Genomic DNA, 26,074 nt, shown 5'->3' with positions numbered 1-26,074 from the left:
CTGGTATTAATATAGGCTGCAGTGTACAGTGTGTGGCTGAAAGGCTGAAAGGAAGAGCTGAAGTAAAAGGAAAAGTTCATGGGACTGGTTGTACTAAGCATTTTTCAGCCTTATAATGGCCATGGACTTGCATGGTGCGTTCAGCTAAGCTCTTCCCTGACAGTGATTTTTGGTGACCTACTTTTATTGTGAAAGCTTCAGTTGATTTTATGTTCCAGTTAAAAAGGCATCTTAAAAGGTGCTTTATGAAGTGTTTGAAGGACAGCCCGTTGAGTACCACGAGCAGCCAAGACTTAAAGGATAGCCTTACTCTGCCACAGTGAAGGTGAAGGTGACCTTGGCACTGCGCGTTGTCATATTGAGCAAAGACCCGAAGACCACATCCTCTTCAGAAGCCACAGATGCATCACGTGAAAGCGGGGCTTTGCTCTGGTTGAGGTGTCGATCTCACGGGTGTGATTGTGCGAGAGCCTCAGCGACCGACGGCGTGAAACTGACAGACCTGTGGGGCACAGTCAAAGCAGGACCCCCCCAGTTTAAGTGTGCTTTTCAAGACCCAATGGGTGGAACATTTCGTCATGGCTCCTGTTCTCTGAGTCAGCCACAGGCCGGTGACGTGAGCTGTGTTTCTCTGGAAGTTCTCACTTACCGTCAGCGTGGTCTTCAGGGATGTGTGTTCATAGCTGAGCCTGATGCTTGTTTTTATGTCATTGGGGAGGATTCCCGTGTGAAACTACAACAGCGTTGCGGCTCATCTGAGGTCAGCCATAGGTCACCTATACTTGAGTTGGGCCAGATTTTCCACTGACTTTCTTCCTCCACCATGAGCTTCAACATTCAAATTTTGCAGACAGTTTTTCACATTTAAATAGATTAAGAATATTTTACCAGATTGTCATAAACGATTATTACACTTAAAAATGTAATTCATCAAAAAGGCACTCTGTGGAGGTATTTTGCCCACATCAAATTATTGGGATGCCCAAAGCGTATACCAAGTGACTCCATTCAAGACCAATCAAATCACAGGAATTGGTTACTAACTAATCACTATAAGCTTGTGGTAAATGTGTGTGTCTGTGTGTGTTTTCCTCTTTTGGAGTGAGTCGATCAGTGTTTGTTTTCAGGTGCCATGTCCTGTACTTCCACTCACATGCCAAGTGTCTTCCTCACAGTTCTGCTGCCAATGGGCTGAGCACCATCTCCCATGAGTACTTGAAGGGCAGCTATGCCTTGGACCTGGAGGCGGTAAAGCAGGGGGCAAGTAAACTGCCCCACCTCAACAAGACCCTCGTGTCCTGCTGCAAGCGTCTCCATGGGTGAGAAATAAAAAATCGGATCACCTTTCATGTCCCACACAAGCTGGCCTGTGGTTGGCCTTTGGTTTCAGGATGATGATATCCTTCAAAAACAATTAAAAACGTTACATACCTTTACCCTCTCCACCTTCAGTGCCCCAGGTTACAAGACAGCTACAGTAAATACAGAAATAAACAGTTACATACTTGTCTTATTCTACCTTAAGTTACGTCCCGCATGACCTAAGTTTTCATACATAGAGCATAGGGAAGTATCACATACATGCGTATTCGATGTTATGACCAGTACAAGGTTATCTAGTTTTGTCATGTCCTTTTTTACTTCTCCTGAAAGCAGTCAATGCCTGATTTTGTATTTTGTTTCCAGCCAACTGGCTTCTTGTAAATGTTTTCTCCCGTCTTTTGCCGTCTGTCAGGGAAGTGGACAAAGTCCTGGCAGGTCTGGAGATTTTGTCTAAAGTTTTCGACCAACAGAGTGCCCTCATGGTGTCCCGAATGATTCAGCAGGTAGAGGACAAACTGGAACCGTGTGTGTGTGTGTGTGTGTGTGTGTGTGTGTGTTTTACTGTAGACACCACAATGGCTGATCACTTCATCAAAATAACAATGTGCAGTGTGCAGGATTTCCTTTTGTTTGTACTTGTTTTTGGAAAGATCATACGTTATAATGCTCCTCCTTACTTTTATCTTTGTTAAAAACACTCCCACCCACACTAGCCCACTGTAACACCAGGCAGCCGAGGGCTCCGCTCAAGTATTTTAGAATATAACGAGAAATTGGTTTCCAACAGAAAAAAGCAACAGTGTGGCTGACCAGAGCAGCCTTCCTGTGTTTGCCAAGGCAGCGTATTTCACTGTGTACCGCTAGCCTCTCGTCCAGCTGTCCCCAGGAATCCAGCTACATTAGGGGTTTTTGTTGCTGTTCTGGAGACAAAAGAGCTCTTTCCTATTCATGTGACCTTCAGTAAACCCTTGTAGTTCAGAAGGTTGTGTGTGCGTGAAATAGGTACTCTGGTTGTGTGCCTGTGTGTCTCTGACTGTTTATGCCTGAGTCTGTGTGTCTGTGTGTGCAGGGGTGTGTGTGTGTGTTTTAATGTGGGACAGTTCAGACTGAGGGTCAGTAAAAGTGAGCACACTCTCCGCTCCTTCCTCCAGTCGGCCAGTCAGGGTGGGGATCAGGAGCTGGAGCACCTCGTCACCAAACTGGCCATCCTCAAGGACCTGCTGTCCTCCATCGAGAAGAAGGTGAGTAGAGGTCAACCACCAACCAGAGCCTGGAACCAGCTCACCCATGGCCTCAGGCTGTGTACTGAATAAGGGGGTGCACAGGCGTCTTGTGGCCAGTGCATCTCTATAGGGCCAGAAACGGAGAGGAAACACTACCCGAGCTCTGGGGGCTGATGCAGGCCCTGCTGCAGGGCCAAGTATGACCTCATTGTGGGCGATGCACACTCTTCTGTAATGCAAAGCATGTTTGTGGTGTGTGTCTGGGGAAGGGGAGGGCCGTGCGCAGGGTAAAGCGTGTGCAGAAATCAATCATAAGGTGGGAGAGTGACCTTCGTCATCCTAGCAGTATAATTTTTATTTATACTGATCTTTGACTGCATTACTTAAAAAGTGTAAAATGTCATACCCCCATTCAAAGTTTACTTTGCTCTTATTTTTCCTCCCGTCTCTCCCCCTCTCTTTCCCTCCCCTCCCTCCCCCTCTCTGTAGGCCCTGAAGGCCCTTCAGGACATGAGCTCTCCCTCCATCCCCCCTCAGCTCTCCACACGGCACAGCAAAGCCATTCCTGTGCAGGCCTTTGAGGTAGGCTTCTGCCCCCGTCCACATCCTAGTTGGCTGGTTCTGGCATCCTCATTGGCTGAGCTCCCGCCAGTTCTAAATCTCCACCACACCAGTCTGCCAATCAGTGCAACTTTCACTCCTCAGCACGAACGCAGATTACGTATATAGTTTATGTAAAACTTGGAGCCTGGGCAAACGTTGGGGGCAGTTGGATATGTGTTGCGTAAAATGAAAGACGTTTGTGCAAACAGCCAAGCATACACAACTTGAAGGCAGCATCCGTGTTGGCTGTGTGGCCGCCTGTTTTTAGTCATTTCCTCTGCGGGTCTGTCTCTGAAAAGTAGGCCAGAGTAAGGGCAGACCAGCAGCCTCGTCTCAAACGCCACTTCCCCATTCCACTCCAGGCCAGGCCTCGTCTGTCAGAAGTCCCATGAGTAATGGGCCTCCAGACGCCCAGGTTCTCCTTGCTGCTCTGTTTTGAGTGGCAGGGCTTTTTTTAGCTCATGCACTTCCTGGAAAAAGCTGTTTGAAGAAAGCTTCTCAGACTACCTTGTCGCCCTCTGCTGGAGGAGCTTGACAGTGCGACAGGTTGCCATTCAAGGCAGGACTGGCAGTTTTTTGTCAGAAAGTGTATCGAACAGTATCCTGTAATGTGAATAGAAAACAACTGAAAGAAAATGATGGTAGGTGCATCACGTTGGGCTATGTGTAATTATGTGTAGACGCTCCCATACCTACTATTTGTTACCTGGGCAGGTCAAGCTGGACGTGTACTTGGCAGACCTCACTAAAATAGGCAAATCGCAGAAGCACACGCTGAGTGTGGACGTGGAAGGGGGCAAGCTGGTGGTGATGAAGAAGATGAAGGACGCACAGGAGGACTGGAACACCTTCACACACGACAAAAGTGAGTCCAGGGAGGATGTAGAGCAGAGCGCCCAAGTGCTGTTCACATGCTCATCCTTTTCTAAAGTGACATTACAGTGAGGGTATTGCGTTATAAGGGCTGGGAATCTTACAGGGGGCATCGTTGCAAATCTTAGTGGTGTGCAGCAAACGTTTGCTACACATCTGTTCGGACCCGGGGCGAGGGGTACGGTGAAGGCTTCTGCGTTTCTGAGCGTCGGGTCTGCAGCAGGGCAGCACCGACACTGTGCGAGTGTGTGGTCCTGTTCTCTGTCTGACGGCGCTGACTGACCGGTCTGCGCTCTGTGTCCCGGCTGTACAGTTCGGCAGCTGATCAAGTCTCAGCGTGTCCAGAATAAGCTGGGAATCGTGTTCGAGAAGGAGAAGGACAAGAGCCAGAGGAAGGACTTCATCTTCGCCAGCGCAAAGGTGAGAAAACATCGAGCGCTTATACACAAACATACAGAACCCTGTCCCAGTAACACATACGCACACACCCCTCTCTACCCAGTAAGATGCATGCACACACAAGCCATTTCTGGCACACAGACACGTGCATACCTATGTACAGACTGTCTGACTCACTGACACACACATACACGCTCCCATTGCAGTGGTGCTGGTTTGGCGAGCCGCTGATCCTGTCTGTTTCTTCCTCAGAAAAGGGAAGCTTTTTGCCAGCTCCTGCAGCTGATGAAGAACAAACATTCCCAGCAGGATGAGCCGGATATGATCTCCATCTTCATCGGGACCTGGAACATGGGTAAGTCCCATTTGGTCACATGTCTTCAGACACTCACATCCACGCTCTGAAAGTCAGTCCCATTTCTGCCCTGCAACCGCAGATAGCCACACCAGCGCATCCCATCCGTATTGTCCGTCACATGTCTGTAGAGGCCTTGTTAGAATCAAGGAGTCTGTTACAGTAGAAATTGATCACCAGTCAGCTGGGCATGTGTTCAGACTCTTGATTATGTGCAAGTTTTGCACACCAGTCTGAAAGAACTGACATTAGTCTTTCACATAGCTGTTTGTATGTGACTGGAAGTGAAGACTTCACACAGCAGCATGCATAAGTGAAAGTGACGTGTTGGTTCAGTGTTACGGTCACGGGCTCATTCCTCCCCCATCTCTGTGTCTGCCTGTAGGCAGCGTTCCCCCACCCAAGACCATGAGCTCCTGGATCCTGTCCCGAGGCCTGGGGAAGACGCTGGACGAGATGACAGTCACCATCCCCCATGACATCTATGTGTTCGGCACACAGGAGAACTCTGTGTGCGACAAGGAGTGGGTGGAGACTCTGCGGGCAGCCCTGAAGGACTGCACAGAGCTGGACTTCAAACTGGTGAGAGAGGGATGGAGGGATAGAGAGAGAGGCAGGGAGGGAGGGATGGGGACAGCTGGAAAAACTGCACTGAGCTAGACCTCAAAAGGATCGGGAAGGGAGAACGAGAGTAAGGGAGAGGGATCTAGACTTCAAACTGATGATAGAGTGAGAAGAGGTCTGTATGAATGCACAGATCTGGTTCTTGCTCCTATGCAGAAGGGGGAGGGAAGAGGCATCTAAAACTGCTGTGAATTGGATTTCACTCTGTGAGGAAGGGAAGCAGAGAAAAGAAAAAGAGAGAGAGGGTGCTTACTGTTCTGGACCTCTAAATGGGGAGATGGAAGGGGAGAGGGGAGGATGAAATGCAGGGAGAGGGTATGACTGGATTTTAAACTGGCACGAGAAATCAAAAATGGGGTGTTGAGTGGGACAGACAGTAACACACAACACAGACTAGAATTGACCAAATTATACCATGCAAAGAGAATTATATTACAGATGGAGCAATACCCCTAAATAAATGCAATCTAAACAGACTCTACTACCTGTCCACAGAGAAGGATATTCATGAAAGTACGATGAAGAACACTTACACATTGAGTACATCCTGCCCTTTAAGACTGGTCAAAAAGGGAGCCAATAGTCAGTGCCCTCATCCTGAACCCCATGAGCACCAGGCTGAGCTGACTGCTACTGTGGTTATTCATGTTGAGAACTGCCCAGAGAGAAACTTCTAATTAGAGAAATCTGCTTTCCAAAAATAACTCTGTCCACCCCAGTTCAGATATCCGCTGAAAAACAAAAACTTTGAACCTTCGGGCAAAGAGCTGTATGACACTGGCTCTTAATTCTAGGAATAGTGAATGATACAGAGCCCTTTGTGGGTAGAGGAAAAGACTGTTTTTTAGGGTAATCTATTCTTACTTGGTAATTGAAGAACATTATTTGTGTAATAGCTTTTGTTGGTTGTTTTTTTTTGTTTCCCATGCCAATAATCTAAATTCTGCCAGAATAGGAGAATGGGACAGACAGACTGATTCTGAGATCAATTTACATTACATAACATTATGGTCATTTAGCAGACGCTGTTATCCAGAGCGACTTACATAGCTTACAGTGTTACCCATTTATGCAGCTGGATATTTACTGTGGCAATTGTGGGTTAAGTACCTTGCCCAAAGGTACAGCGGCAGTGCCCCAGTGGGAAATCGACCCAGAAACCTTTTGGTTATGAGCCCTTCTCCTTACCACTATGCTACACCACTACCCTGTTAATGTTCAAATATAAAATTAATTGAAATTCACATCCTTCAGTCAATATTGGTTGAACCGTATCCACTTAGAAGTGACACGATTAAGTGTTTTCAGGGGAGCTCACCTCTTTTGTCTGATTTGATATCCGGTTCAAGCTTTAGCTTGCAAGAGGTGCATGCCTTACCCAGAGCCCTCTGGAAGAGTGTCCTGCAGTTTCTCTCTAGTGAGCCACTTTGAGTGGGAGCCTTACTGTGGAAAAAATACAATCTAAGATTTGATAAACAGATGTGCCTCTCATTTTAAATGATGGACAAATAAACTTTATGGGTCCACACTCAAAAAAAAAATCTTTAAATTTTTATTGCTTGTTATTACATGGAAAAAGCAGCTGTTTTAACTGAGATTCTGTTGTCGAAATGTAACTTTGCCGTGGGTGAATCATGACGTGGCCAGTGGGGGCTGAATTAACTTTACAAGAGCAAATATTTCCATATTAAATCGTGTCACAAAGACCTCTTGTGAAAAGGCGTAGTCTGTTCTTTTTCGCGGACCTCATGGCGGGTTTATTTCTGACCCTCCCTCCCATGTGTACCGCCAGATCTCCATGCAGACACTGTGGAACATTAAGATCGCTGTCCTGGTGAAGCCGGAGCATGAGAACCGCATCAGCCATGTGGGCATGTCCAGCGTGAAGACTGGCATTGCCAACACGCTAGGTAAGACCTGCCCTGGTGATGTGCCACACGCTAACTTGGGGGTTTAGGCTGGAGTTTAAGTTGGGGTGACATTTCAGGAGTTTGCTGTAGATAAAATGATATTCCACAGTTTAGTTAATGTCTGAGAGATTTTTCCATGCTTACTTAGTCAACAGATATTCACTTATTTGTCCTTTTTGCTTTGGATGTCATATGGCTATTGCAAATGGCCATTTGTCTGTGAAAATGAACCCAGCTATATATATCCCTTTTGTCAAAGCTGAGCTCTAATCCAGTCACTTTTTTGTGAGGTTAGTTGCTTACCTATTGATACATGTGTTGATGGTCAACGAGGATGTTTTGTTTCGTTTTAACCTGAGAAAGGAGTAGAGGCAGATTAAGCTGTTCTATCCTTTTGCAAAACAGAAACTCCCCCATGTCTGCTACAGCTAAATTTCCGCTCCCATCGGAGCCACACAGGCGGATTGGTGAATATATAAACAACAAATAAATCTAAAGCAAGCGCATGAAAACAGCTGCAGCGTTGTACGGGTAACTATTCATGAGCAAAACAGCAGAGCTCTAACATACACAGGAAACTCCACTTGCAGGCTTTCTAATGGCAGTGGACAGTTTTTCTGGTGTTGACAGTTTTTTAGTAACAGCGTGGGCACGCTGCAGGTCACATCAGCATGTTGGAAAACGAAACGTTAGCCTTTCCTCAGGGTCACACCCGGGCGTCACTTAAGCAAATCACTTCTAGGATTGTGATCACCTGTTGGCCCTGGTGAAATAACATTACCTACCTCATGTCCTGTAACCACTGATAAAGCCTTAGAAGATGCTTGTCATCAGTATACTTTAAAAGTGACTCATGACCCGGCTCCTTTCTCTTTTGCATTTCCCCAGGCAACAAAGGTGCCGTCGGCGTCTCTTTCATGTTCAATGGCACCTCCTTCGGGTTTGTCAACTGTCACCTCACCTCAGGCAATGAGAAGATTGGCAGGTGCCCTCCTTTTCTTATTTTTTGTATATAGTGCATTAGCTTGCCATTAATTTACTAAAGCAAGCAAACCGTTTAAACTTAGACAGAGACTGTGAACTGTCCTCCCGCTCCACGCACACACGCCCCTCACCCTCCCCCCCCGTCTCATCCCTTCTGCCTGACAGGCGGAACCAGAACTACCTAGACATCCTGAGGCTGCTCTCTCTGGGAGACAAGCAGCTGAGCTCCTTCGACATCTCCCTGCGATTCACGCACCTCTTCTGGTTTGGAGACCTCAACTACCGGCTGGACATGGACATCCAGGTGCCGCCCACTCTCCTTCGTCACACAGTCTGTTGATTTGCCCTGCAGTGGGAGCCTTGCTATTGTTTGGACACACTGTCCCCATTTGTAATAAACAGTGCTGCATGCACAGTTTCTCGGATCTGCTCTCCCCCATACCACTGTCATCCTCCAGCGACCTGCAACAGTATTCATCTCCGCAATTTCACAACGTCCCCCCCCACTTTTCTCTCTCCCCGTCTCTTTTTTCTCTCCCTCCCTCTCCATCCCTCTCTCTCTACCGCATCTCTCTTTCTCTCTCCCTCCCTCTCGCAGGAGATCTTGAACTACATCAACAGGAAGGAGTTTGACCCACTGCTCAAAGTGGACCAGCTAAATCTGGAAAGAGAGAAGAACAAGGTGTTCCTGCGTTTCGGTACGGTCACTTAATCTCTCTCCTCCTCAGACCATACTCTTGACACCTCTCTGACCGCATTCTGAGCACCCTCTGACCACGGTCGTTATCATATATAGTTTTTGGTGACCTGTGTTTTCAGTGGGGCTCTAAATTAAAACTTCCTGTCGGCGATTGTATCTGTCAGTTTTTCTAGATGCAAAAGCGGTTGTCACACCTCAGTATAAAAACAGTCCTCCCTGACCATGTTTCAGTTGTGCATTGCGGTTTGTTGTCTGCATGTCCAGCTTCGTTTCTGAGGTCATTGCTGCTCTTGGTGAGCGTGGTTGTCAGCTCACAGTTTGCGTCCTGTCTTCATTTAGCTGAAGAGGAGATCTCGTATCCCCCCACCTACCGTTATGAAAGGGGTTCCCGGGACACCTACGTGTGGCAGAAGCAGAAGCCCACAGGGGTAGGTTTGAGGCTGGCCTGCCTGTAAGGACACTGTGAATCGCCCCCAGTGCCATGGCATACTACTCTGCTGTTTTCAAAGGGTTTCTGCAGTCCATAGAAAAATCCCTGAAAGTTTGCATCCTGAAAAGTCACAGAATGTTTGTCAGATATGTTACTGGGAAAGCCATGGAATACTTTTATTGTTTTTACTTAATACTTTTAGAGCTGCTGAAATGCATCCAGCTTTCCCACTGGCTCAGCAGCATTATGTCATCCACAATCAAGTCTAGAACTTTCAGCACAGGGGTATTGCTAACAAATTGGTGTTGTCTTTAGTTAATGCATTAAAACCTAGAAGTCACCGGTAACTGCCGTTTGCTGCCAAGAGCACTGTGTCTCTGCAAAGGTAGACTTAAAAAAAATAATGACCCAAGAACTGTTTCTCCATGCAATTCCATCTACACAGTAACCCCATTTTGTGGGAATTTTGCTACTGTGATCATTTTATAATCATTGTCTTTTTAGTCTTTATAAAGTCATGGTAAATATAAATCTGATTTGAGTGAGAGCATTGTGTAAGGACAAGCTGAGAGCAAGATTTGATTGAGACTCGTCAGGAAGTGCAGCTGTGACACCGCGGCGTCCTCATAGAGGGCTGTGGTCTGACGAGCAACAGGAAGTTCTGCTGAACAGTGTTCACAGTGTCATCGTCTGTGTGGTCCCTCAGATACGCACCAACGTGCCTTCCTGGTGTGACCGGATTCTGTGGAAGTCTTATCCCGAGACGCACATCGTGTGCAACTCCTACGGTACGAGAGCTGCTCTGTTCTGTTGTTCGCGTTCTGCTGAAATGTTTCATTTGCGGCCTGTCGGAGTTTTAGAAAGTGGTGATTCAGCGATGATTCAGATCCAGTTCATGGATGTTCTCCCATCAAAGAAGTAATCCCCTTTGCCCTTCCTTGTGTCTGTTGCTTCAGGATGCACCGATGACGTTGTCACCAGTGACCACTCTCCCGTGTTTGCTACGTTCGAGGTTGGAGTGACGTCTCAGTTTGTCTCCAAAAAAGGTTTTACGCTAAACATTTTTCAGCCCTTTTCCTCCAAGTTTCATTCGGTCATCTAGAATCTGTTTATCTCAGTGCCCAACCTCATAACATAACAAGCCACCAGATTCTTACTGTTGTTAGAAGTAATGTGTGTGCTCATCTGTCACTCCAGTTAAACTCCAGTTAATGCAGATGTAACGCGTTACCCACATCCTCTGCTAAATGAAGTAGTTTAGGTTTAAGTTCCTTGTTCCACAAACAAATAATTGCACAGACGTATTCAGGTCACAGGTACTGTTTGCTTACTTCCTCCTGACATAGCTGTAGAAATATTGTGGGCTTAGCTGGCTGACTCCTGTGTGTGTTTGTGTGTCTGTCAGGGCTGCCCAAGTCTTCAGAGCAGGCCTACATTGAGTTTGAGAGCATTGAAGCCATCGTGAAAACTGCCAGCAGGACCAAGTTCTTCATCGAGTTTTACTCAACCTGCCTTGAGGGTACGTGCTGAGCGGGGGTAGAGAGGTGTGGTGCATTTTGAAAGGGAATAGGCAGAGTGGGGAAACAGCAGAGGTTCTCTGTTCTGTACCATGCTTGATATTTAAGCCGTTCCCTCTGCTTGGCATGCCTCTGACCCCCCCCCCTGCAGAGTTCAAGAAGAGCTACGAGAACGACAGCCAGAGCAGTGACAATATCAACTTCCTGCGAGTGGGCTGGTCATCCAAGCAGCTGACCACGCTGAAGCCCATCCTGTCCGAGATCGAGTACCTGCAGGACCAGCACCTGCTGCTCACTGTCAAGTCTCTTGATGGATACGAATCCTACGGTAAAGTGGGTCCTCCGCTCTGAACTTGGCTGCATGTTTTACATCAGCAAGTCTGTGAGCCAGTGTGGTGTGATTTTCTGACGCCCCCTAATGGCCAGGCAGTTGCAGGGCACCTCTCTCTTCTTGGAGAGTGTGCGTGTGCATGTGTGGGTGTACTGGTGTTCAAGAGATGCTTTTTGGGCATAGCACAAAAAGCATCTCTTCAGTCTGTATTGTATGTATGTCTGTATGTGTTTGTGTGTGTGTGTGTGTGATGCCCCCTGGTGGCTGTGATGCAGGGTGACATGCTCCGTCTCTCTCTTGTACTTAAGGGGAATGTGTCCTGGCCCTCAAGTCAATGATTGGCAGCACGGCGCAGCAGTTCCACACGTACCTGTCCCACCGCGGCGAGGAGACGGGCAACATCCGCGGGTCCATGAGGGTGCGTGTGCCCTCCGAGAGGATGGGTACCCGGGAACGGCTCTACGGTACGGCCTTGCAGAGATGTCGTGTGCATGTGTGTGTGCGTGCGCGAGTGTGTAGTCGTCCATGAGTGCATGGTTGATCCCTGAGGTAGGTTGGCTGGTGTTCATTCCGTTTGAGCACTTGTCTTTGCTGAACTGTGCTTATAGCTGGTGACAGTTCTGTAAAAGGTTCTGTGGCCCTTAGCAAGACTGCGTCCCTCCTGCTTCTGCCCTGCCCAAGCTCTTATTCTGTGTTTTGATTGGCCCCACAGAGTGGATCAGTGTGGATAAGGACGAGACGGGAGGCCCGAAGGGTAGAACGACACTGCCTACCAGAACGGGTCACGATTATGTCAAGTGAGCACCTCTCTGACTCTCGGCTCCCGACATGTTCTACCCTATATGTGTAAACGCTGCTGGCATGCTGGTTAATGAGAGTGTCAGTGTCAATAGTGTAGCATGCAGCACCCATGACCTTCCTGACTAATAGCCTCCATTAGATGAGAGCAAACCCAGCGACATGCAGGAATTGGTTATGATGTATACTATGAGCTCATGTGAAGCTTAGGAGCACCTGCAGGCCTGCTGTAGTCCAGTCCGATGGGCTGTAATGGGGTGAGATGCGATCTGACTCTCTTCTGCCTGTGCTGGTCCCGTTCCAGACCCACCATGTCTCGCAAACACCTGCCGGGGGAGCTGGGGAAGGTGTCCGAGGAAGGTGAGAAAAACACCTCCCACACCACGGGACGTCCTGGCTTCCCCCTGCCCTCTGCCCCCAAGGAGGACGGCACGCAGGCCAGGTGCGTCAGCCCGCCCCTGCCTTAAAAAAAAGAGCACTGATTGCATGAGCACCTTTGTGTAAAGGTTGGTAGTTAGCATTTCTGCCGTATCCCATTTATTTTTCACATTTCTGTTTCAGGGCGAAGCAGGACTCTGTTGAAGGAGACCCCTCCAGCTGCAAGAACAGCTATAACAACCCAGCTTACTACATCCTAGAAGGTGTGCCTAATCAGTCCGCTGCTCTGGCAACTGACCTGCTGCCTGGCTCCGCCCTCCCGCCCGTCGCCACAAAAGGGACCCCTGTGGGTAAGAGCAAGCCCCCCTCGGGCAGCTCGGCCCAGCAGCGCAGGCAGACCGGCGGACGCCCGGCCCGCCCCGTCAGCGAGGAGGGGTCCTCGGAGGATGACGGGAACCCCGGGGCGCACGGTGCCACACTGAACCGTCCTCCCCCGGACTTCCCCCCGCCTCCGCTCCCCAAGGGGGCCATCGAAATGACGGAGAACCCCTTCTACGCCACGGGCAAGGACGTCAAGAGCCGGAGCATCTACCCTGACCTGGCGGACATCAAGATCCCAGCCAAGCCCCTGCACTCCCCGGGGATCCTGCCCCCGGCCTCCGGCGGCGCCAGCGGGGCCTTCTGCCTGGAGCCCCCTCCCGTTCTCAGCCCCCCCTCTGCCCCCTTCAGGAGAGGAGGGGCCAGCCCCGCCATGGACGACCAGTCCTGCTCCGTGCTGCAGATGGCGAAGACGCTGAGCGAGGTGGAGTACCAGCCAGGACGGGACAGGAACCCCCCCATCCCGCACAAGGGCATGGGCGCCCCCCACCTTCGGGGCCTGGGGCTGCAGGACGCCTGCTGCACCTTCCCCCCTCGCTCCATCCAGGAGAGCATCGCGGAGGACCTGCCAGAGGAGGTGAGGAATCTCCCTCTTCCCCCCCAGTAAATATGTCCCTAGACTATGTGCTGTGTCCTCACACTGTACAGGCTGTGTGGTGTTGGCTGGATGTCATTCATTACTAGGGTTGGGTACTGAAACCCGGTGCCAATATGGCACTTGTTCCTGTACGACCGGTATCTACCAGACCGAATTGCAACGCAGATTTTAGTCCCTCGTTTCGGTGCCACTTAAATGCCTGAGTCCTCTGCTCTGGTGCCCTGAAATGGACGTTACAGTACTGTAACTGTTATTTAGTGTTAAATTATTGTAGTTGGGTTAGGTTTTATTTATTATGTGAATTTGTTATGTACATTTTTTAAGTGTTTTGTATTTATTTATATTTATATATTTAAGTATACTTTAAACTGTTAACAGATAATGCATTGTTCAATTTCAAGTTCAAATTTGCCTTAGAAAAAAAAAACCTGTTCTTTAATGTCGTTGACCGACGTTTTGTGCTTTTTTTTTTTAAGTATAGGTTCAGGCACCGTTTAGGCACCAGTACCGTTTTAAAAGTATCACTTCAGCACCGGTATCGGAAAAAAACCCAAATGATACCCAACCTTGTTCATTACATTACATTCGATTACATTCATTTAGCCGATGCTCTTATCCAGAGCAACTTCTAGCAGAAGAGAATAGAACTGTATCTGTCCAAGTTAAATGAGCACACCTCCAGAGCTCCTGTTGGGACTACCATCTTGCTGTACACAAGGCCTGTATGAAGTAGTGTTGTCCATGCTCTGTGGGTTGTAGTACATTCTGTTCTCACGGTTCATGTGTGTCTGTGCTGGCTGGTTCACAGCACAGACCTCTCTCTGTGTTGACTGTGTAGCACAGCACTGCTCTGTGTTAGTGCAGTGGGCTACGGAGATATAATGTAGCGTAGTGGAGGTTGGCAGCCTGTGTGACCTGTGCGTGTGTCTCCTGTCCCAGGGCATGTGGCAGGGAGGCAGCAGCAGCTCCAGCCTCTCTGTGGAGTCCAGCGTCGGGGAGTGGCTGCAACGGCTAGGCCTGGAGCGCTATGAGGAGGGGCTGCTGCACAACGGCTGGGACGATTTGGAGTTCCTCAGGTGAGGCCCAGGGAGATAAGGCCCCTCACACATATACACACACACACAGCTCTTTCTGCTCAAGCACTGGGGTAACAACCCAGACTTGTTGCTGTAATGTATTTAGTATGCACAGTGTTTCACTGGAACAAGGACGCTGGCCACGTGAACAAAAAAACCGGCCTTGTTCTCTTTTCAGACAATGGCAAAGGTTGTGTCGATGCCAGGCTTCGTTTGCACTCACACACAAGCCTCAACTAGCTGCTTTTGCGGTCTTCAGGTGACTCCAGGCAGGGTTCCGCGTTTTCCCGTGTGAAAGGGGGGTTTGTGTCTTCATCCATCGGTCTCTCTCCGCAGTGACATCACGGAGGAAGACCTGGAAGAGGCGGGGGTTCTCGACCCCACCCACAAGAAGATCCTTCTAGAGAGCCTGAAGCAGCAGCAGCAACAGCAACAGCAAAAGTGAGCCGTGTCAAGCCAAGCTGGTCCAATCTGTGCCTTCTCACAGAATTTGCACTGTAGTTTTTTTTTTTTTTCTCTTTTTTTTTTTTTCCAAGGACCTTTTACTGTCCAAAAACCCTTTTTTTTAAAAGTACTTTTTAAGTTGATTACCAATTATATTATTATTGTTGTTGTTGTTGATATAATTATCATCATTATTTAAAAGAATATTTCGGAGAAACTTCTTTTGCCACTACAAACCCCCGATGAAAACCTGTCTGTGTTGCCGTAACTTGACAACAGGATGTGACATCCTCAGCCTGCATCTTTGATAACTGTTTCTAGACAAAAGCTGTATAACATTCCTTGCCTTAATTCAGGCAGGTGATTGACTCCTTTTGTTATATTTTCAGTTTATTTTTATTTCAGTTTTTAACATTTTATTGCATGTGTTATTTCTCAAAGGGAAAGGGAAAGGGAATGGTTTAAACCAAATCAGCACTGACTGACTGCTCACTGGTTGTGAGAATGGCGTTGAGTGTGCATTTGTCTGTTTGTCCAGGCATCTGAGAGGACCAGACTCTCACCTGCTCAGCTGAGTGTATTATGACTGAATTTTGTGGATTATATTTTCAGTTTTTTGTTCTGTTCTTGAAATGCTGATTGTTCATGTGCTGTCATGTCTGACCTGCTACACTAGGGGGTCTGATTTGTCCTGTCTCACAAATTGAAAACACACACTCCCTTGTCTGCTGTCCTAGTCTCCATTTTAATTAACATATATGATAAAAAATGTATTTAAGTGGTTATTTCCAGATCATTTACAATATGGTTTCAAACACAGTTCAGCCTCATGGAAGAATTGGCCTATGTTGTTCATGCATTTCACCACCAGATGGTGCTGTAGATTGGGATAATTAACCAGTTGGGGTAACTGTTACCGATTATCCATGACACTGTAAAAACAATAGTATTGGTATACCTGGATTTAAGGAGGGAAAATGTAGAGGTCCGCAATCTTAGAAACAAGGAAATTTAGGTCAAGGTTTTATCCCGCTAGTGATAGAAGTAGTTTTCTTTTTGAGGTTAGATTGATTTCCAGGTTTGCTCTGAGCTAACCATCAGGTGGACATATGTGTAGTATTTTTAGTTGCTAATTACAATCACCACTGAATCAGTCTAAATGTAGCTGCAGTCATTTAATGATTGGAAAAGAAACTAGAGGAGAATGTGGCTGATCGACTGAAGATAACAAAGTAATGGCACAGTGATGGGCGCATGGACAACGTTCTCCCTGTCCTGCTTCCCGAGACCAGGACTTCACACAAAATGGACAGCAGCAACCACCCAGATGCAAGTATCGGGTCCCTGTGGTGCCCTCTATATGAAGCTGTACTGTAGCCATACTGGTTTACTGTACTGTATATGCCAGACACTCAATGCACTCCCATTAAAGTGGCTCTCCTCGCTTGTGCCTACTTTTGCTCCACCCAAACACCACACACAAACACACACACACACACACACACGCACACACTCTCTCTCTCTCTCTCTCTCTGTGCCTTCAGTAGCCTTCAGTAGCTATAGGCAGAACCTCTGTCTGAATCAGCTCAGAAAACTGTGTTAAAACACTCGGATTGAAGAGTTTGGGTTTCGCTCCCCTCACATTTTCCCCACGGTAATGCTGTGGACCTTAGGAGTTGTCACTCTCCTCTGTGAGGTTCTGTTCTAGTCCCGTCAATTAGCACATGTTGAACTTTATTCTTCAGTGACCTGTTAACAGCGTGCTGGCCTTTACTGGATCCAGAGCAGACTGAATATTACCTGTCCTGCCACTCTGTGTTACCTTGTCAGCTCCGGTTCTGTCCACTACGTCGATGCAAACCCTGTGGTTTGGTGTGTCATGGTGTGCTCGTTCGCTGCCGAAAACAGCAACTTGGAAAGACAGTGTCCTCTTTTTGGGTATTGTACAGCACATTCTTTATTCCAGATATAACATGTACCGTAGAGCGGATTGGTTTTGTAGTTTGTACTTCCAGTCAGAGTAAATGTTCTTGTTAAGTTCTGTTTCCTGATTTTGTATGTATCTTTTAACTTGTAAACCTGTCATATGCATCTTGATTTTTTTGTTTTGACTACCTTGAAATTCTGCCAGTTTGTCTTCTTAACAATGTTATGTTGTATTCCTAAGTTAATATTTCAAGTTGACTCTTAAAGACATTTTTTCAACAAATAAAAACTAATTGCTAACATTTCCATGCTGAGTATGACCGATGGATTCCAAAATGATTAGAATAAAGTTTGATTTCTTGAGAGTAAGCTGGAGTGGGGTGAATGACTGTAAGCCATTTCAGAACAGCTACTGCATGACTAATAAAATCGTCAAAGTGTCTCTTAGAGTACACTCACCCTAATTAACCAATTATATTTGGAATGCATATTTTTTCTGTGTAATTGTGGAGAAAAGAATTACACAAACAAAAGGACGAGTGGTTTAATATTTTATAATAATGTAACATTCATCATACAGTACATTACAAAAAAATCTACAGTGACAGAGCATGTGAATAGCTGTTTTTGTTTTCCTCGAATTGGTGTGAGACCATTAGCAGCTATAGAGATTTCTATGCAGAGTATACTTGGCTAGTTTAGACCCTTCTTTACACCAATGGGAACCAATCAAACTAGGAACATGTACACCATCATTGAGACCAGCAGTACCTTAGAGCAGCACTCAGTGTGACATCACTTAGCATTATCACGCCAATCACTAAAATTTAGTAGTTTGTATAGTTGACACTAGAGAAGCTCAGTTTAGCCACAGTCCATTGCCCTCCTCAAACACCCAAACTCATATGAGATACACAGATACCAATATCACTCTTGTAACAAATGAAAATGGTAGAGCAGAAGTTGACAGATGTGACACTTAGGGTAAGAGCGTGTATGTTTCACCTGTAGGCCATTTGAGAAGCCCACTTAGCTGCGTAGTCGCTTCATGAAAGGGGTTTGTGAATTTTGGAAAACCTGGTTTGTGGTCTAAGTGCCACCTTCTAAGTAGTCTAAAGTATTTCTCACTATATTTTTATCTGGAGGGAGAAAGTGGCTTGTTCTTAACCAGGAAGTAAAATCAGCAATGCCAGCTTTCATGAGACACAAGTCTGAATTGGATAGAGGCAGTGTTCAGAGGAAAGACTTTTCCTATAATGTTACATACTAGTGCTATACATGTGTACTTTGTCCTCTAAGACCGAATACAAACATTGTGTTCACACAGTATAGAAAGGCTTACACATAGAGGGAGGTCTACTGGGACAGTAGTGGATAATAATACAGGCAGGTGGAACCCAGCCATCGTCATCTTCTGTACTGTGGACGTGAATTGTGTGGTCTTTGGAATGTCAGAATCATCTCTGCAACATAAAAAAACACACTACCCCAATATTTATATTATATTTACAAATTATTTTCATGTTACAATATTTTATAACTATCTTAAAAAACATGACCATGGCTAAAGGTCACACATATTATTTTTTTGTTTTTAGTTCAATAAATTATACACTATTGGATTACTATATTATTATTTTTTTTTTGGTCACGTACAGGTATAGCTTATTAAATGAAATTGTAAAATGGGAGACAGGTAGTGGTTCGTCTCCATATGGCAGTAGTGTAAAAATGACACTGTGCTGCTGTTTTGTGAAATGGAGGAAGAGCTGTGAGCAGTCAACAATAGAAAAAGGCCAGGTTGGCTTCCATCACTGCACTAGTGGCTAACGGTGCAGCAACCACCAGTCATAGGTCCTGCTGTAACATCCTCTTGGATTATTGCTTTAGAAAATCCTGGTGTTCGTAAGTTATTACAGCAAACTCTACTAACTACTGAAAGCCAGCAGTGACTGCAGACACTGAGCTCGCTACAGCTAACAGGAGGAGCTTGGCTGAGTTGGAGGTGGGTTTCGTGATCGACACTCCTGCGGGAAGAAAGCAAGGAAGCAGCCACTGGCTTTAAGCGGAGAGGGAAAAGCTGCAGGCTGATGGATGCTATGTTAATATGTAGCCAAAAAAAAAAAAACAGCAAATCAGGTAATTGGATTTGAGGATTTTTTTTTCCAGCTCTGTATTACAAAGGGAAGTTGTGCTTGCTAGTAACAATAAGATTTGCTTTTTCGCTCTCTCTCTCTCTCTCTCAAGACCTATTTTGTTCATTTTGCAGCAATTGAAATTCAAATGAAAATGAATGAATAGGGGGGTCAGTCCTTCTAAGCTGCAGTGTAAGTGCCCAATCAGTGTCTTGTGGTTCATGGCTGTGTAACAAGCAGCTCGACCAGTATTTCCCTGGCAGTCTCACCCTATTTAAAAAGTAACCGAACAGGTAGGAAACGGAGGTCAGACCTATAGCGTCTGTGTGGTTCCGTAGCGTATACCGTAGCTTGGTGAAGTTACACAACACGGGCGCATGGGTGGAGATGCTTACATGACAAACCCCTAACACACGTACACAGGCCCACGCATGCCCCACACCTGTCACTTTTGAGTCCATATGGTAATAAATAGAAGGGAGTCCAGCTCAAGAGGGGAGGAGTTCTAGAACAGGTTTGTCTTGAGGGCGTTGGGTTTCCGATGGAAGCTGGACAGCACCCCGGCGAAGGGTCCGGCCATACTGTCCGCAGGCTGCCAGGCCTTGAGCAGGTCAGAGCCCTGGGGCCCGGCGGGAGTTATCCCGGCGCCGGCGGAGCCGAGGCTGGGCCAGCTGGGGGTCTTGAGCCCCTGGTGCACAGAGGAGGAGGAGGTGTTGACGAAGCCGGCCCCTGCTGCGGAGACGGGGCTGGGGCTGAGGCTGCTGCCGGGGCTGCCCATGTTGCCCGAGCTGGGGAGGGATGCCGTGCTGTCCGGCGTGGGGCTGCAGGTGGACTCTTTGGACTCGTCGTCTTCCGATGAGGACCTGGCCTCGCCTTTCTTGGCGTTAGCGTTGCCGTTGCTGCCCGCGGTGCCATTGCCTCCCTTGGAGTTGGCCGCACGCTCCTGCTTGCGGAACTTGGCACGTCTGTTCTGGAACCAAACCTGCAAAAAAATCCCAACAGGGCTAATTATTAGCAAGCACCACATTGTTACAAATTTACATTGTCGTCTAATATACTTATTTTTTTACGTTTAAAATGAATTTCAGAAGAATACAGAGTACTGAAGACTTGTTTGATGTTGATCAGCAAGTTCAAATAAAATAGCGATGATTTTTTTTTCTTTTTGCTGACGCTTTGCTTGACATTCTCTTTCCCTTGGTAGCTCACCTGGACTCTGGCCTCAGTGAGGTCGATCTTGAGCGCAAGTTCTTCTCTCGTATAGATATCCGGATAATGCGTCTCCGCGAACACTCTCTCCAGCTCCTTCAGCTGCGAGCTCGTGAACGTCGTCCGTATGCGTCTCTGCTTGCGCTTTTCGTTCAGCCCCGACGGGTCGGAGAAGAATTTGTAGGGCACTGAAAAAGAAAATGACGATACAATATGAAATGTGTCACGAACAAAAAAAAATCCTGCAACTTTGTTGGCGATGAAAGAATCTAATCGGTGAATAATACTAATTTTGGCAGCCTGCTTATTATAATTATTCATTGAAATATATATTCGCAATAATGAGTTTTGTCGTGGACTCCGTAAAAAAACTGATGAAAATAATAATTTCATTCTATTTCATTTAACCCATAATTTCACTCCTAACCTAAAAAATGCAACAATAAAACAAACAAAAATGAAATGCAACCAAATCGTTTTTACCTAGTGTTGGCACGACACATTGCACATTGCGCTAACATAAATAAATATAAGGAATGTCTCAAATTTGTTTTCAAGATAAACATTGGTTAAGATTAAAATGATGAATTCGTAAAATGACGACAAAGTGGATAATTGAAACTGTCTCGGTATGATTGTGAAACACGTTCACTTTGTACTCGAATAAATATTTGTATGTCAGAGAAATATCAAGCACAACAGGTAGAAATATTATTAGTTATTTTAAGGAAATTGCTTGTGTACATTAGGATCCTATAATGCTTAGAAGACGAATGGGAATAATTTCCAATCGTAAAACGTGAAGAACCAGATGTGTTAAATATGTGCAATAATAAAGTTTAATTTCAATCCCAGTGGTAGTTCAGAACTGCAGAGAACTGTGGATATATATCACAGTTCTAATTCAACACAACACAGAAATGTATCAAACTGGATGGGGATTGATCAAAGTGTCCCGCAAATGGCATTTTCCATCTCTTGACATTTGGGTTACGTTGACCCCCTACACTTTTGTCTATATTCAGAGATTAATGCATAACATTATTCACTATAATAATAAAATGATCTCTCTGTGTTCATATTAGTCTAAACCAAATTATGATAAAATTAAGCACATGAAATCATTTTGGATGAAGTGCAAGTAAACCATTTAGCTGTGGTACAAATAGGCACATTTTTTTTCCAAAATGGAACATTTTGTGTTTTGAACGATTGGAGTTGAAGGTGATCTATACGTTAGCCACATGGTGCGCTCAATATGTTTGTGATTTGACGTTTAATAAATCCAGCTTGCTGATTTTATCTCACAGTGGTCTTGATAAACATACAAATATAAAGCGGTTTTACATTATCTCTTGGAATCACGAGGATCTTAATTTTGGCTTGATAGCTATTGGTGCATGAAATAATGACATATCACTTTACTCAACTATAATTGCGACTACAGGTTCATCTTTGAGTAGAAGATTTCTGTAACTAATAGAGGCGAAATGTACGCCCGATAGCCTAATTAGATCCCATTATTTAATTAAGATTAGAGAAATTCAAGGGTTTACCTGTGGAGTACGGAGCAGGTTGGTGGTCTCGCAATGCGCCGAGCGTGCAGCTACCCGTGCTGAGCGGAGGGCAGCCTGGGTTGGCCCCGAAACTGGTCCGGATGGGGTTGTATTGAAAAGTGTTGGCTTGACTGCACGAGTTGAAGTCCGCATAGGCCGACGCTTCCATCGCAGCCATGCAAGAGTCATAGGTGTTCAGGTAAGAGTAATCCATTTTGTACATGGAGAGACGGCAAAGCGAACTCTCAAGCGAGCTTTTCAGTGGGCGAAAATCTCTTGAACACGCAAAGAAGGGGCGAAATCAGGGCGTAAAGGGATAGTCCAACTTTTATTAATTGCTAAGACCCCTGAACTGGTCTGTCGTCTTCGGTAGCGTCCACGTTGCTCAGTTAATGCTTTTCCTCAGCCTTTCTGTTCTGACAGTACTTGCTCTCTTCTCCCCGTTGTGCAAACCCTTTTTCTCTTGCGCTTCACGCATCCACGTCCGTCGCGCTCCGGTCCCTGACTGCTCGCCGCTATCTCGAGTTCTGTTAGAGAGCGCACTGCTCCGCCTGAGCGGCTCGTGGTGTGTTTATAATAAACTTGGCAGTCGAGGAGACAATAGCGAGGCGGTGGTCTCTTTACATGACAATATCTCCCTAGTCTATTGGGGGGCATCACTAGTGGACAGCCCCCTCCCACTTCTCATGCATTACTAATTCACCATTAACCCTTTCAGCCAAACATCTGCATGGGACGTTTGATATAATAATATCTATAATGAAACGTATTTTCTGACTTTTTGCACGGGATAGGCTACATGGATAAATTCGCAAAGTCACATTTTCCATTCAAGTCAACCTTGCAGATCCGGACTTCATATTTTCCTACGTTTTAACTTGCTGTCGCCTGCTGGTTTAAGGTGCTTCTTTGGCGAAGTCAAAACCTGTTGAAGGAATCGCTATCGAAATAGCACATTTTAAAACGTGATATTCGGTGTATCCCACCTGCCATAAAAGCAATGACGTCGGTAAATTGGTTTAAATTGTTGTTCAATATCATCGAATGTGATACGAACACATTTAATCGCCCCTCAGGCAATAACAGTTTCATGGTGTAAAGGAAAAGAAGGAAGCCCACCCAGTCTTCGTTAAAACGACATAAACCCCCTGTTACCGCTTTTGCTTTTGCTCTTTGCTGGTGTATGAGGTAATGGGTGATCGGTATGCTAAATAAGTAATTTGGAGATAATCTAAATACGCAAACAAAGTGTCCAGACACTCCAAGATGGGCTGCGCTCCTGGATGTAAAGATATTCACCTTTTAATTTGCATAATTATTTAGAGGATTTTATGTTGCGGAAAGTGCATAATATCTTGCGCTTGTTAAATTAACCAAATTAATTGAAAGCATACGAAATTAATTGACGGGACTGTGTGTTTTCGTTCGGAATAATTCAATGAAATGGCGTTGTACTAAAACAACGATGAGGCGTCGAATGTGCTTTTTATCGCATTAATATTGTTTAACAGACGAGTTAATTCTGAACACAATTTAACCCGTAATACATCTCAGTTATCTTAATTCTTGTTCAGTGCAGTGTTTGCGGACTTGTGTGTTACAGTATGAAACCGGATAGAGTTGGTACAATGTGGTACAATTCTTCAGGCACCGTAATTACCATTAATTATTTCTTTCAATAGGCTAGCACATAACAGTTCCCTTGTTCCGAAAACTGCAAGAAATCATCAGAGCTCTATCTCATATACTCTTCAAAATAAAATAAATGCATTTATGGCAATTGCTTGAGTATTACGAATCGAATTTTAAATGATCATTATCATAAGATATTATTTTTAATGTGGAATGACTGAAAATACATACATCATAAATAATGCATAATAAATAATGTTGTACAGAGACGTTTTTTATTTAAAAATGGAAGTAGCCCATGTTTCATTCAATAAACACTTTTTTAAAAATTAATTCAGTGTAGTTTTATATATCATCTTTAAATTTCATGAGAATACCTGTTGCACATGACACGCTTTGAGGCGTAAACGAATGTTTTTTAAAGATCAGGTAAAGTTCTCTTTTTACTTTATTCAGAAAAAATTAAATGACATTCTAAAGTGCACTTGAACAGACATACAGTTCAATTAACTTTTATAAAAATATCAAACATTCTTCAAAATGGAGCGATGTAGCCTAGTTATTTATAAGTGATGAAACAATATCACCTGCTTAATTACATCTATTACCAATGGCCTAAATTTATTGGTAAACTTGTTGTTCAAAGGCAAATAGCAGGGACACGGAATCCTCGTTCCGCTCATCGTTCTCATGATGTCCATCTCTCCTTAACTCAATCTGCGTTTTCTTCCTCGAGCCAAACTGGAACGCGCCGGAGCCTAATTTGATGCTATGGTGTTCACTGCACACGGGGCAAAGGGAGTCCTTGTCTCAATCAGGTCCTCGTTTCGATCCCGCTCCATTGTTTTCCCCTCGTTTTTCTCTTTTTAAAAGCACTGGAACCAGTCATAGATCTGTATGCCTCTTTGGTCGTAACCAGGTTAGACACGGGCTGCCTCCAGCAGGTTTGTCACGGCGAATTTGGATAATTCGAGATTGAATAGCCGGCAAACCAAAGAGACCCCCTCAACCTATCAGACTCAATCCATCAAGAAATATATCACATGTATACATTATTTCACTTTATTTCCAAAATATGTAGCACTGTTATATATTTAAGATTGCGTGCTATAGCGCCGCAAATTATGTTCTGAATAGCAACAAGTCATGTTGCTCAGCTTTGTGTCAACAGAAATTTCGGAGACGTTACAAACTGTAAAGTTAATCTCGACATATTCCAACATCACCGAGAAAATAAACCCTACAAATATTATCCCCCTTGGAATATCTCAACACTACTTTTATTGCCTATACTTAAATATGCGTATGCATGCGTGCATGTATGTTGATATGTAACGCGAAAATTTTGACGAGACAAAAAATGAGTTGAGGGGTGTTAATTTGTTTAATGGTTAGGACTTTTTGGAGTGCAAATGAGTGTGTGGATTGACACAGAGACAAAAATCACCATTACATGATCAACTTCATATTTATTGGCAAAAATCGCAAAGTGTAGGTATTATTACAAAGCGTTAAACGAACGAGCATGGTTATTTTGGCTCATGATGAGAATGGAGAGGATCTGTTCTTACATGCAGTCAGCGCGACCCCCCGCGTGTATTAGAGGAAAAATTGATATGAGTTGGCTATAGGAGGAATAAGGTTTTCGAACTCTTCTTTCTCATCAATTTCAAAGATCTTAATAATGCTTAAAATATATACATAACAACCGAAAATCTGGATACATGTCGGAATTCAAACTGAAACTTCCGAACAGATTGTCTTATATCCTTATATTAACAACACAATGAAGACAAATTATACATTTAGCCTACAATTAATTAAAACGAATGAATAATGTGCTGTTGATAATTTTAAGTGTACGTGTTCGCTTTCTTTGTTTTATTACTATCTTATTTGATTTCCAGCATGATTCGATTCGCAGGTAAAAATACAATTGACAACTTATAATACAGGGCTATTTATTCTGACATAAACAGGACCGTTTCTCAAAATAAGAAAGACTGAATTCATTTGGCCTATATTCTGGTTCATTACTATTTATCCCGTGAAATCGACGACTGTTTAATCATTATATGTTTAATTGCTGGCAGCTTATTGCAATCAATAGTATTGAAATCAGTATGGAGATATTAAAACATATTTTGTAGACATTTTTATGTCGATTATCTTGTCACTTCTTTTGGATCGCAATGAAAGGACATATTTAATCCACCAGCACACGAAAGAGGATAAATTACTCTTTCAGCACCTTGGCATTGGACAGCGGCAATGGACAGAGATTCAAGATTTGTGATGGCATATTCTTGGGAGTTCTGTAAGTGACATGTAAGATTCACGTATGGCCTCGTCCTCTATGTAAAATGTATGGGCTATTGGCACATGCAGAAAAAAAAACACAAATAAGAATGAGCAAGACTGAAAAACAAAGTCTTGATCCCATAACCGACCGTGTTATTTGTCCTCAGAATTTATCAGCGTCAGATCATCAATTGTTTTAGTAAAGTTAAACAATGCTACAGAATAAAATCGGAGATTAAATGTACACTAGAATACAAATATGTAAGAAATATAAGGGATTTGTTTAATAAATGTAGCCTAATCTTTATTTTAAATTTGATAACCAGGCCTAATATAGTCTCATTTTGCGAGAAACAGTCTTATTTTAGGAC

At 44.9% G+C, this 26,074-nt stretch overlaps 2 protein-coding genes across 2 annotated transcripts in view; one reads left to right on the top strand and one right to left on the bottom strand.

Annotated features, from left to right (window-relative positions):
* Positions 1 to 15,036, top strand: part of inppl1a (inositol polyphosphate phosphatase-like 1a) — a 37,486-nt gene extending 22,450 nt beyond the window's left edge. The window contains exons 5-27 of the mRNA XM_036536678.1: positions 1,176 to 1,319; positions 1,736 to 1,826; positions 2,475 to 2,564; positions 3,036 to 3,128; positions 3,864 to 4,014; positions 4,336 to 4,442; positions 4,674 to 4,776; positions 5,162 to 5,358; positions 7,193 to 7,310; positions 8,199 to 8,295; positions 8,460 to 8,598; positions 8,893 to 8,992; positions 9,334 to 9,422; positions 10,131 to 10,212; positions 10,381 to 10,470; positions 10,830 to 10,943; positions 11,093 to 11,269; positions 11,581 to 11,736; positions 11,985 to 12,069; positions 12,375 to 12,512; positions 12,632 to 13,403; positions 14,364 to 14,500; positions 14,837 to 15,036. Of these exons, the coding sequence (XP_036392571.1) occupies positions 1,176 to 1,319; positions 1,736 to 1,826; positions 2,475 to 2,564; positions 3,036 to 3,128; positions 3,864 to 4,014; positions 4,336 to 4,442; positions 4,674 to 4,776; positions 5,162 to 5,358; positions 7,193 to 7,310; positions 8,199 to 8,295; positions 8,460 to 8,598; positions 8,893 to 8,992; positions 9,334 to 9,422; positions 10,131 to 10,212; positions 10,381 to 10,470; positions 10,830 to 10,943; positions 11,093 to 11,269; positions 11,581 to 11,736; positions 11,985 to 12,069; positions 12,375 to 12,512; positions 12,632 to 13,403; positions 14,364 to 14,500; positions 14,837 to 14,945 (3,379 nt within the window). The 3' untranslated portion in view covers positions 14,946 to 15,036. The remainder of the gene's footprint in view (positions 1 to 1,175; positions 1,320 to 1,735; positions 1,827 to 2,474; positions 2,565 to 3,035; positions 3,129 to 3,863; positions 4,015 to 4,335; positions 4,443 to 4,673; positions 4,777 to 5,161; positions 5,359 to 7,192; positions 7,311 to 8,198; positions 8,296 to 8,459; positions 8,599 to 8,892; positions 8,993 to 9,333; positions 9,423 to 10,130; positions 10,213 to 10,380; positions 10,471 to 10,829; positions 10,944 to 11,092; positions 11,270 to 11,580; positions 11,737 to 11,984; positions 12,070 to 12,374; positions 12,513 to 12,631; positions 13,404 to 14,363; positions 14,501 to 14,836) is intronic.
* Positions 15,037 to 19,510: 4,474 nt separating this feature from the next.
* phox2a (paired like homeobox 2A) lies at positions 19,511 to 21,993 on the bottom strand. The gene is made up of 3 exons (XM_036537820.1): positions 21,771 to 21,993; positions 20,215 to 20,402; positions 19,511 to 19,987 (listed from the first exon to the last, which is right to left on the bottom strand). Exons 1-3 carry the CDS (start codon positions 21,991 to 21,993, stop codon positions 19,511 to 19,513), a joined length of 888 nt encoding a protein of 295 aa, XP_036393713.1.
* Positions 21,994 to 26,074: the final 4,081 nt, after the last annotated feature.

The sequence above is a fragment of the Megalops cyprinoides genome, chromosome 9 (assembly GCF_013368585.1).
Source record: "Megalops cyprinoides isolate fMegCyp1 chromosome 9, fMegCyp1.pri, whole genome shotgun sequence".
Taxonomy (NCBI): Eukaryota; Metazoa; Chordata; class Actinopteri; order Elopiformes; family Megalopidae; genus Megalops; species Megalops cyprinoides.
This window is presented reverse-complemented; position numbering and strand designations above follow the sequence as displayed.